This window comes from Falco naumanni, chromosome 2, assembly GCF_017639655.2.
Source record: "Falco naumanni isolate bFalNau1 chromosome 2, bFalNau1.pat, whole genome shotgun sequence".
In the NCBI taxonomy this organism is placed as follows: domain Eukaryota; kingdom Metazoa; phylum Chordata; class Aves; order Falconiformes; family Falconidae; genus Falco; species Falco naumanni.
In genome coordinates, this window is record NC_054055.1 from 59,704,802 (window position 1) to 59,717,359 (window position 12,558).

Genomic DNA, 12,558 nt, shown 5'->3' on the forward strand with positions numbered 1-12,558 from the left:
CAAAAATTATCTGACAAAGTTCATTTTCAGCTTTATAAAGAAGATAATTTGAGCTCATTTCTTGGAGCCCTGGTGATGTTGTCCTGTGCCAGAGATTATCCAGAAAATGGAAGATCCAAGAGTTGAATGCAGTCACCCTTCTGTCAGTTTGAGCTCTTAACCTCAAGATCAGTCTTTTCTTATTTTTCTTCTGCTAAGTGTTTTGAAAGGGTCTGCATTTTTATGTCCCACCATTGCACAGTAGAAAAGATAATTACAACATAGACATGCATATATATATTCACGCACGGTCTTAGTAGGTAATAAACCAAGTCATTTGTTTTGACTGTTTGCATTGCCTATGGAATGTTTAACCACTAGGATGTAGCAGAGCTTTCAGCCATAGTGAACGTTAGTATGAAACAAAAAAATCAGCCAAAACTGCTATGAAGTGAAGAGAATCTTTTCCAGTGGGAAGCACAGAAATAGGAATAGCACTGCTCAATGCTACAATTTCTGTAGGCACATAGAAATGGAAGCAATGTTCAAATTCAGTTTCTGGTTTACCCAATAATTACGTAATATAATTGTTTTCATAAAGTGATGGAGTTCAACCTATATTTAAGCTGATATCCTCCTTTTATATTCAAAGTGCTTCAGAATATTTAAAACCTGACATAGATTATTGTGTAGATCAGTGAAGCAAAAGAAAATAAATGAATGAATCCTTATTTGCATGTATACATGTCTAGTGATACACCAAAGTTCCACCAGTTAAGTGTGTGCATCTTATTCAATCATTGTATGCTTTCCAGTAGTTTAGTGAAGAAAGGCAGCCAACCTCTGAGGACTATTCAGCCTACACAGGACCTGAGTCACTCTGCGGAAGTGTCTGTCTCTCTTGATGGATTACAGCTGGATCACAGTGAAATCAGGCTTCCAAGTTGGTCCTTTGAATACATACAGTTCAGATGTGGATTCAGAACTTTTGTCAGAGATTTTACCTTTATGTCTTTACTCTTGGACCTGTAGGTATGCAAACATTTAGTAGAAAAATAATTTGTAGAATGCCCTTAGAATCATGAGATGTTTTAGTTCCTAGCCTATTGCGACTTTGCAAGTAACTAAAATTCTTCAGGTGTTTTCCCTGCAAAACTTGACTCATTCTCTGGAGTTTTAGAGACCTAATGGTAATTTTCCAGCATAAATTTGACTCATGACCATTTTACATACGTTGTGTGTAGCATTTCAAATGCAGGTTTACTGCCATTTTTCTGTTCCTACTGATATATCTTCAATGGGTACTGTAGAGGAACTGTAGAGGAATTGTAGAGGAATGAAGGCAGGTTAAATAACATTGATAATATACAGCTGCGGGCTGGCTGCAGGGGTGGCAGGTTGGGTGACGTGGATAATGTGCAGCTGTGGCTGGTTCCTGCTAAGTAAATAGCTCTAAGGGGTATGGAAGAGGGGTACTGAATGAAGAGAGACCTGGGAAAAAGCAGAGGGAGGAGAGAGAGAGTGCCCTGGATGTAGGGGAGAGAAGGAGAGGTCCCAGGAAAAGAAGGGTGCCAGGATGAGGAGAGGCTGGCTGGAAGAGGAGCCTGGAGAAGGAAGAATCTGGATGCAGCAGAGACAAGAAGCAGGGTGCACTGGCCTGAGGAGGATGAAGAAACAGCACGGACAGCAGATGAACTTTTGAAACCTTGTGGGGGATTGGTGGCTGTACTGGGGCAAGGTGCAGGAGCTACTTATTGAAGTTATCTGGTATGGGGTGGTAAAAGCCTTGTTGCAGCTGGCCAGTTTTGATAGTGCTGTGACAGGGTACAGCTCAGACTCTTTTCAGCTAAAGACTTAGTCACACTATCTTTCCAGGGCTGACATATGTATACGTACATTCAGGCTATTTTTTCCAGCTAGGGAGGCCATAGCCTATGGCATGCTTTTCTTGCCCCTGGTGTGTGACCCTGTGCTTTGTATTTCTACTTTCAATCCACTTTTATTACTTCAGTCCTTCAGACTGTCAGTCTTCTGTATTTTCCATCTTCACCTTTCTACTGAGGGCTTATGGGTTTGCATCACTGGGAAATGTTAGCATACTCTGAATTTTTGTATCAGTAAAACACATTTGCTTCCAAAAGCTTCCTTTGAAACACCACCAGTAATCATCTATCCCAGTAATATCCCTTTTGGTCCTAATGTTTTTTTTCCTTCCCTTAAACCAAGCTGTGATTCTTTTACATTTCTGGAGTACCTTATCCAGATTTTTTTTTCTTCTAAGTGACGTGTTATCCAATATATATGATCATATTAATTAGATTTCCTGTGTTCCTTTCCTTAAAATTCTGGTTATCTTATGAAGATAGATGCCAGGTTAATTTGGCATAATGATAGTATTATTTTGGGATAAAGCTGTTATTCATTATATTCCATTTTTCATTACCTCACTGTCTCTAGCTATACAATGTTTCATAATTTGTTTCAAATCCTTGCACATCTTATGAGGTCAGGGCCACTTGTTTTTATGTTGCCTGGATCATGTACATCCCTTTTTCTTAAAGGAAAAAAAGTTAGCTTGCTTATTTTTCAGGTATTTGATTGCCCGCTTGATAGATTCATTAAAAGTCTTTGTTATTAAACTGGCCTTTCATGCACAAGTATTTTAAGTACTCTTGAGTGGAGATTATGGGGCCTCGCCCTCCTAGTCTAGACACTTCCTTAAAAACAGTTTTATGTCTTTGTTTTGTTCTCATCTTAGATGAGTAATTTTCATTTCCACAGCCTGTATCATTAGCCACACTGCATTTGCCACTGTAGTCAACATCCACATAGTAATTTTATTTTGGACTGTCTGTAAAATATCTTTAGTCTTAACTGCTCTTTGCTGCTTGGTGAAGCCACTCATTTTCCTGTTTTCTTTTTATGTGGATGATGAAAGTACATTTTGGTACTTGTAATTATGCAAGATCTGACCCTGCCTAACATTTTCTATTCTCACTTTCTCCTTATATTTTCTGACATCTGACAGTTTTCCTTGCATATTAGTTTCATTTTCCACCCTACAAGGTTTTTGCAGACTCCACATACACTCTCTGAGGTGACTGCTCATCTAGTTGGAAATGGAGCCCTTTGTTATAAAAGGTTTTTCGACGTGTTTGAAGTGGTAGGTTTTTCACAGCCCATTGCCACAAGTCATAATCTTAAACAAATTCTAGCACTTCCTTGAGTTACATTATGTCCCTTATTTTCTGTTTTTTTTTTTTAAAGTTAATTTCTGATTTATTTATGTTTAGCATTTATTCATGTTACAGACATTTAAAACAAAATTGAATGAGTGTGTTATCATTTACTCTGAGGTACAGCTTTCCTGACCAACTATTTAGTAAGGTCTTGTAGCTCACTCTTATGTGATGTGTCACATCCTCAGATATCTGGGGCTACCCCTTATGGGAAGAATTTATTTTCTGAGAAGTTACAATATCACCTCACAGTTTTCATAGTGCTATTTACTCCTTTATTATTCAGAAATTATATATTATAAAATACTAAGACATTTATATACAACAAAAGGGATCCTACACAAACCTTTCTGAAAGGAATCTGAAACCAATTAGAAAGTTTCCTACTCTAATCTTCTTACACCTTATCACATACTTGGTTTGTAGTTCATCATATCACTATTTTTACCATGAGATTGCTACACGTGAATGTGGGAAGTAAACAAGAGGAGAATTATATGTCAGACTGACTTGTGGATCTACTGCATCACCTGTGTGACAGAGAAGATACAGTGAGTTATACAAGCTATCACAGGCAGTTTTATGGCCTTCTACACTTCAATATAGTCCTCTCACCAAAATTTTTGGTCAGAATATTGCCATTGCTTTACAATTAAAAAAATATTAAATTGGCAAAATTAGGATACTTTAAGGGTGTGATCAAGGTTAAAATCATTCGTATACTCTTAAAAATCATATTAGTTAAGTACCTTACAGTTCCTTTCAGTTGCATGCAAGAGATCTTCCATTATTTCTCTGTTTAATTCCGCTAATTTCATTTTTTTGTGTTTTCTTGTGAAATAAAGCCAAGAAACTACTCTGTATAACTGCCTTCATGGAAATCTTTTACTCACTTTCTTTAATCAGGCTGTATGAATGATAAGTGAAATTATTTTTGTCCTTCATGCATCGTATGTTAGATTAGTGCATCTCTGAGAGAGTTCAGTGCTGCTGGACCATCAGTACTAACCAGCAGTGGCTTCTGCCTTACTCTGTCATTTAGACATGGGAGTGGGAAAGTCAGTCCTCCTTTTATTAGAGCATCTTTTCTTCACCACTAGATGTCAAACTGTTAAATCACAAGAGTGCCTAACATGGAGAATGCACAGTCATTGTGATAAGCAATTCCTGAAAGAAAGGGAAAATATAGGGAGATAGTTATGTATTGTCTTTAGGTTTTTTAAGCTACCCTATGGCTTATCACCATTTTCCAGAATGGCTTATGCTGTCACCTGTCAGTGAAACTGAGTAATCACAAGAGATTTTTTTTAATTTATTTTTATTATATATCCTTGTTCTGGTTTTAATTTTTAGTATATATTATATTTTTATTATATATTTTTATCCTACTTTTTTCTTGTCCTTTACCAACAGAAAGTTATTCAGCAATCTTTAATGTGGTAGCTCCTGTTTTAAAACAAGAAATGACATGATTATCTCATATGTTTTTGAACTTTTTTTTTTTTCAGCTATTGAACTGTACTTTGTCTTAGGACCATCTTGGAAGGCAAACAAAATTTTATTGAGCTGCAAAAGATACTCCTTTTTCTCATTAGAATTTTCTATTTACAATGGTTACTTAAATTCCTTTTTATTGACAGAAGTCTGGGTGTGTATTATCAGGCAGTTGACTCTAACTGCAAGCAATAGATGCATTTAAAATAGACTGCAATAAGATTCTATTTTTGAGATTTAGTGATTGGAAGGGAATCTTTTTCTGTCAATCAGATATACAAATGGTATTTATTTTAAAATTGAATATTCTAGTTTGAAAGATTTGCAACTTTTTTCACATTTACTACCTAAAATTGTAAATGAATGCTGAAGAACGAAGTGATGGAAATTTGCACCTGGAATTTAATGTGGAACATGACACTTAATGTGCAACATGGTATAAATTGTCAGTTAATCTGCATGTTTGGGTATTTTTCAAGAAAACTATAGAATTTTTAAAAACAAACTTTCATTACTTTTATACTTCATGCTATCAGATATATTACAAATATATACACAAATAGTGCGTATATATATGCACACACAGATATATTACATGTATATTAAAAATTTTAAGCAATGTATTATACAACCAACAGAAGGTTGAATATATATGTCCTAATAGATTGAGCACCTGCATTGGTTCTTTAAGACGCTTCACACTTGGCAAATAATCGTAAGTAAATATAGTCCCATGAGTATCAAAATATACTACATTGTCAATATTGTGTCAACATTTAAAGACAAAATTCAGTTTTGCAGCAGGAGCCAAATAGAGTTTAAGTATGTGGGAGAGGGCTGGAGGAACCTGTAGCCAGAGCAGGCTTCAGCAAGAAGGATTTGCACCTCCCAGCAGAGGTAGGAGCTGCAGCTGTTGTTGCATGAGGGAAATACTGCTTGCTGCTGTAGCTGGCCCTCTCCACGTTCCTTTTCATGGGTTGTACCATAATAGCTAATCCTATGTGCATTATATCCTCAGGCTACAGTTTCTAGCAGTTCTTTGCCTACAGATGGCAAGGAGGTGAATGGAACCTGTGCACTTGGAGTTTTGTTAATAATAATTAACAGTAGACAAATATTGGTATGAGAAAGAGGTGAAAGTAGTAAGAAATCCCGTTGTTTATACAGGATGTTTTCTGTATTCCTTAAAATAAGAACTCATATATAGACTTACCAAAATTACATACGTTAGATTTCAGTCATAATGATTTCAGATGTCTCCTTATGTTTAAGGGCATATTTATTCACTTCTATTTTTATTGCGTGTGAGATATGTTAAGTGAATCTGTTGATCATGTTCATTTAAAACTATAATTGATGGAATCTATTTTAAAAGCTGGATTAGAAAATATCACTTTCTGAATGAAAAAAGGACTTGACACACTCTTTCCTTCCATTGCTAGGCCATGGGAAGTGTGACTGTGGGAAGTGCAAATGTGATGAAGGCTGGTATGGTGAAGCTTGTCAGTATCCAACTACTTGCAATCTTACACGGAAGAAAAGCAATGAAATGTGCAAGAATTCTCAAGATATCATCTGTTCTGGTGCAGGTAAGGTGTCTTTTGTTGCTTTAGAAGGCTTGATGTTCTCCCTGTGTTGAGAATCACTGTAATTTCTTTTCTAATTAGGAATTTTGTAGACTGTTTCAAGAGACTGAGAAATAACTGCATGTATACTAAAATGCTTAATTTTCCTGTAGGCCTGTTCCTGTGTGTATGGTTTGCACTGATTCAGAATGCCTCCTTTAGTACTCTAGTTTATCCATAACTACTTTAGGTTGATGAAACTGCAGCTGTATCGTGTATTTTGTCCACCAAAAGGTTGTGATAATGAGTTTAACACAAGAAGTGATGTCTTTTTTTCTATGTTTGTGCTTTGTTTATAGCATGCAGAAATGTCATTTACAAATATTTTTTCCAGGACATTTATAAGCTGTATAATTTTTTGAGACACTTTTGAGCTGTAACAATCATTATTAAAAACAGTTGTGGAAGATCTGCTGAGTCATTTCAAATGGGGTGCTTCCATCTTCACTTTTCCGATTTGGTAACTCTCTTTTCTCTTATCTAATTTTATTACTCATCCTAACTTAAATAGGAAGTCCTTTCCTTAAAAGACTCAGAGGAAAAAGAAACAGCCTTTTAGAACACTTCACTGCAGAATGCTGAAATTTTGAAGGGCATTTCTTATGAGCCAAGGTTTGAGATCAGAAACTGCCTTCCAGTTTTTCCATTACATTGACCTCCAAGTGAGAGGAAGTTTCAAGAATCTCACTTCTGCTCACTGATGCTGGCCTTTAATTTCTTTCTGGATCCATACACTTTCATACAACTAAATTTCTCACAAGGCAGTTGCTGACATGAGCAAAGAACCCAAAGGATTTGTAGGACTTGCTACAGAGAGACTAGGATCTCACAAGATATGAAATCAATTTAGCATAAAATTTTAAGCACACAGCATACTGACTAAATGATACATTTTTTTTATGAAACTCATGATTGTTAACAAATGAGACACCTAAATGAGAAATAAGCATAGTTCACTGTGATCAAAGTACTTAAACAAGTACGTTAAGACCTTTTTTCCCTCTTTCTTTTCTTGGCTATAGCTGGCCCCAGTCTATTTATCACTGAGTCTTCACAGGTAAACCAACATAGCTGAACAACCACTAAAAGTGGCTAAGAGGGGAGTGTTTGTGAGATCAGGAGAAGAATAAGTGGGGTAACTTTGATGGGCTGTAGCCATACACAATTTGTCTTGATGAGATTGCCTTTCAGTCTACTGCCAACATTGCCTTTAGGGTCTGATCTCTGTTTTTCAATTGCCAAGAAAAGATGGGAAGGGACTGCATGAGCTATTGCAAAACCAGTCCTCCACTGTCACACAGCTAACAATTTATTGGAATTCTTTTTATGAACCGATCAAGATCCACTTAAATTTAACTTTTCTGACTCAACTGTTCCTAATAGTTTGTCAGAGCAACTAGGGCATCCTACCTAAACCAAGATTCTCTGTGTGAGCAATTTCCACCTCTAGTCAATGGCAAGAAATAGACACTTCTGTGATTCACAGTCTGTCTGACCTCTGTAGATGCCCAGTTTGTGAATCAATTTACCTTTTTTTTTATTTTTTTGTTTGAGAATTACCTGTAAATAAGACAGCTTTCTCAAATTTTTTAATTTGTATTTATTTTTCATGTAACTGTAGCAAATAATTCTAATTCTGTAGGTTATTTATGTTGTATTATCAGTTGTATTGTTATTATTTTATTATATTAGCTCTTGCAAACATTTGTAAATTATACTTTTTTTAGACTGGCCATGTATGTTGCAGAGCCCCATTCTTCTGCTCTTTGTTTGGACTAATATATTTAGTAAAATTTGTACTATACTTGGAATGGTGAAATTTAAAATAGTTTCTGTAAACTAGTTTGTAATATCAGCATTAAAATTATATTTTAGAGGACTTTGTGTCAATAACCATATTTTCTAAAATATATATGGATGTAATGTGAGGCCTATGGGTCTTGTGAATTAAGTTCCTTTTTTTTTTTAATCTATACTTGCTGGCATAGTGGCACCAGTGAACGTTGAAACAGCTTGTGCAAACTTAGTGACCACAGGGCCCCGGTTAACATGGTATTGCACGAAGTTCCTACCTTGAGAATTTTAGTAAAGGTGACAGAGGTAGGGAAAAGTGGTGTTTTATATGACGGGAATGGCAATACTTTTGTTTCTACTGTGATTTTGTATTATTTCTGCTTTTTTGCTGTGTAATTCCTTAATATGTTTATTTATGGTTATTGTATGTTGTCATGCATTATGTTCCAAACTGCAAAATATTCAGGAGGTGGAGAAGGCCGTTTCTTGTTTTGCCTTGGCAACTGCATTCCAGGTCAGATAGATTGTCTGAGGGAAAAGGGATTCCGCTTTCACTGGGAGCAACAAAACAACCTTTTTCTGTTTGGAAGGGTGGGTCATGGTAAGAGGCAGCCACTGAAGTGAGGCATAACCTTACTCAAAAGACAAAGAAGCAAATGTGTGACCAGACCAGAGGTGACTGAAGAGAAATCTGTTTACAAACCCATTTTCATCTGTTGCATTGCCGCCTGAGTGCTCTGGTTTTTCCTTATGTCAGAAAGGTTGCTCTTGTGGTTTATGTTGTGAGAAAAACCAACTCTACGCTTCCAAAGTATGAGAGTCCTCGGGGTACTTACACTGAGGGAGAATCTCAGGCATACCGATCTTCTTAAACCACTTGCTGGTCTGACATGGTATAAACCCCATCTCAATTCTGACAAACCAGCAAATGCCTTTATCATAACTCTTAATGTTCTTGCGAGATCTATGTTTTTCTAAGGCATCACCCACAAACCAAAGAAAAATGAGCCCTAAAAGCTTAGATTGGGTCAAAGTCCTGAAATAACAAGATATTATTATAGAGCTTCCTACAATTTTTCAAATGAATGAAATAACATGCAATGTGGTAATCAGTACCACTGGAAAAACATGCACTTCACAGTAAAATTATTGATATGCTATTATAATACCTATGGTTTAATAATGCCATGAATGTATTTCTCTGCAATTAGCTTGTCTGTTGTATAATTAATGTATCACTGTGGTAATTGCTTTCTAACTTGAGTCCTTTTTTCCTGACATCTGATCATAACATCTTCATGCAGCTGTTCCTCACCAATGTTTCCTTCCTTTGATTCCTGGCTCTTTCTCCAAGGCTATACTTATGAAATCTTAATCCTCAGGTGATAATTGTAGAAAAGGAATTAGAGGCTAGAGTGCAAAGGAACTTTGTGAACTTAGGCAAACACATTTTCAGGTCCTCAGTAGCCGTGCCCTGTTAATCTCAAGAAACATGGCTGTGAAACGGGCTGAAAGCAGGCTTCATTCTGGAGAAGGTGACCAGGTTAAATTTTCTCCTTTCAGTAGGCAGAAGATGCAATTTCAAAAGCTGACTTCATACCTCTGTTGTATGAAGTCAGACGGACAACTCCGGGAGTGAATTTTACTTAGGAAAATATGGTGCTCTTTTTAAAAAACGAACCTCTTGAATGTTGTATCCATTTACAGCTAAGATTGGGCTTTTTGTTGATATAGATTGTTTCTGCATCTGTCTTTATTTGGGTGGGTGATCTTTAGATTTCAGCCTTCTCAAAAATACAGTATGTACCACTTCTGATGGACAAATGAAACTCTTTCCATAAACTGCAGTCATTAAGTACTGTCTTAAATGTTTACAGGCACATGTCAATGTGGCAGGTGTAAATGTGCAAACTCAGAAGGAAATGGACTGGTCTATGGTAAATTTTGTGAATGTGATGACAGAGAATGCATAGATGAGGAGACAGAAGAGATTTGTACAGGTATGTATTTTAGTGAGTACAAGAAGAATGGTGAAGATTAATACAGGCTGTTATAAAATCATTTAATTGTGTGAATCTACAAATGCCTTTACCAAACGTATGACTTAAAATAAAAGTATATCTGCAAGAATTTAGTTTGCAAATTGTAAGTGGGAGTTTCAGATGCAAAAAAGAGCTAAGCAGGAGGGTAAAGAATGAAGAAATCCTGAGACAGGATTTTCTTTTGAAACAACAGCCAAGAGGATTATACAAGGTAATTCACTAAAGTAATTCATAGCTTAGTGTGTCTGTCTTTGGTAGAATATAACAAATGTGAATGCTTTGTGGCACAGATGAGAGAAAGATGGAGGACATACATAAAAAAAAACCCAAAAGAAAAATAGGTTATTAAGAGTTTTGTCAGGAAACAAATTAAAAATCAAGAATAAATGTAGGCATTATAAATGCTGTTGCCTATATTACTAGGGAGGCTTGTCCTTGAGCTGGAAGGTGCTACAAGTATTTTTCAAGCTATACAGATGCATACTATGTCTGTATACCTACAGGAGGGTTCAGAACTGCTCTTAGACTATTCATACTTTGATAATAGTCCTTGCTCTGTATGTGTGTATAGAGACAGTACTTATGTAAAATAGCTTTATCTGTCTTTATGCTTACACAGAAAACATCATAAATTATATTTAAGTGCCTTCAAAGGCAAAAAGAACTTTTGTTTGCATAGGATTAGGTAGAGATTTTAAATGACAGCAAACAGAATGGTCTTCTGAAGTCCAAATCCAGGAGTAGAGTACAATATTTCCAGTAACTGCCTAAAATAAAACGAGTGAAAGGCAATAATTTTATGTGTCAATGATTACATTTGTATTTGTTCCCTTGTAACCATGGTACCAAATAAGCTACCAAATATGATAAAAATTTACTATTTATTTAGTTCCAGTAAATTCTTCTTTTTGTCATATTTCCCCCACCTGTTTTGCTGCTGGTTTATGTTGTTAGGTTTTTCTTAGCTTTTATTTCCTCTTGTTTCATCTAATATTGCTGTATTCTAGAACAGACCAGCTGCATCTCTGTAAAATACTAGTTTTATATGTATGCAGAAATCATAGTATGCTGATACAAAAGGACAAAAAACGTTGGTAGTTTTGAGTCTATAAGGTCTGTGATTCATCAGTATAAAAGCCCTGATACCTATGGAAGGTTTGGGGCCTTCTAAAGTAAATATCAGGTATAAACTAACGGTGCGCTTGACTTGGTTGGTTACATTATTGTAAGCTGAAAAGTTGACACACATAGGTTATGAATGTTAGATTTTGCTTTGCTTTCTAGTAAACTTCTGCAGTACATAACCGTATGTTGAACCAGGCCTTGTGCAGAAAAAATGGGCAGCACATGAACTGAAGGTCAAAGGTACATAATTTCATCACAGGAAAAGCAGACCTCACGTGCCTATCTGGTTATTGCTTCTCTCTCCCATCCCAATGTCTCTTTTAATACCCTCTATGCCATCTTTCCACAAGATTTCCACCACAGGAATCATTTAGCTTTATTTATGAAGTAATAAAGAAACAGTGTTCCAGCTTGGTTCTGCTTAGCTAGCAATGGCCCCCAGATATTCTTCACAGATAGGGTGAACCTAATGTGTTGTGCTTTCACAGTTTGTGTAGCACCTACTTACTTGCTACATACCCTTTATTGTCCTTGAAGGTATGGACAGGTCTTGAAGTTTGTAATTGTCTTCAAAGAAAGCCAACTATGGAGGATCAAACTAATGAAAAGACAAAAGCTTCTATTTACACATGTTTCTAAAACCTGCAGCTGTGAGCTGGTATTTTATCCTGGAAAAGCACACAATGCCGTGCTGCGATATGGATAACATGCATTTTAGTCTTTGCACAAGGGGACTGTATTTTTTTTAGCAAATCGATTCTTAGATAGGGCAGAGTTACAAAGGTGTATCAAGCTTTTTCAGCTTCCATTGGGTTTTTATCAGTCAGTTGACTGCATCACTTTTTGTTTGAGGTTATGTAAACTTTGGAATCAAGTTGCAGCTTCTTTTTAATAAAGTATCGCGGCTTCTAGCAAATTAAATTCTGATCCTGATCTTTCTTATCTAAAGCTTTTTTGCTTTAATGGAGTGATTCTGTCTTCAGTCAAAAACAAGAGGTAGAGGCAAATCTTATAATTGAATTCATACTTATTTCAGGACTATAGAAGTGTGAGTAAATACTGAAGTAGCGATGTTTCGATCTGCAAAAACTGACAGTAGATCAAATTAATTTACTCCACCATTTTCCCCATTGTATCTTGTTCACTATTTAAGAACAACTTTTTGGTAATAAGCATTTTTTTAGACCGTCTTTGTTGTTATCTAAGTAAGATAGTATTTTTATCTTCTGTTATTTTTTGACATGTAACCAAACGATTGTA

At 36.0% G+C, this 12,558-nt stretch overlaps 1 protein-coding gene across 1 annotated transcript in view; it reads left to right on the top strand.

Moving 5' to 3' along the window:
- ITGBL1 (integrin subunit beta like 1) overlaps positions 1 to 12,558 on the top strand; it is a 138,862-nt gene that overhangs the window by 54,761 nt on the left and 71,543 nt on the right. Inside the window, exons 3-4 of the mRNA XM_040584472.1 lie at positions 6,155 to 6,301; positions 10,009 to 10,131. Of these exons, the coding sequence (XP_040440406.1) occupies positions 6,155 to 6,301; positions 10,009 to 10,131 (270 nt within the window). The remainder of the gene's footprint in view (positions 1 to 6,154; positions 6,302 to 10,008; positions 10,132 to 12,558) is intronic.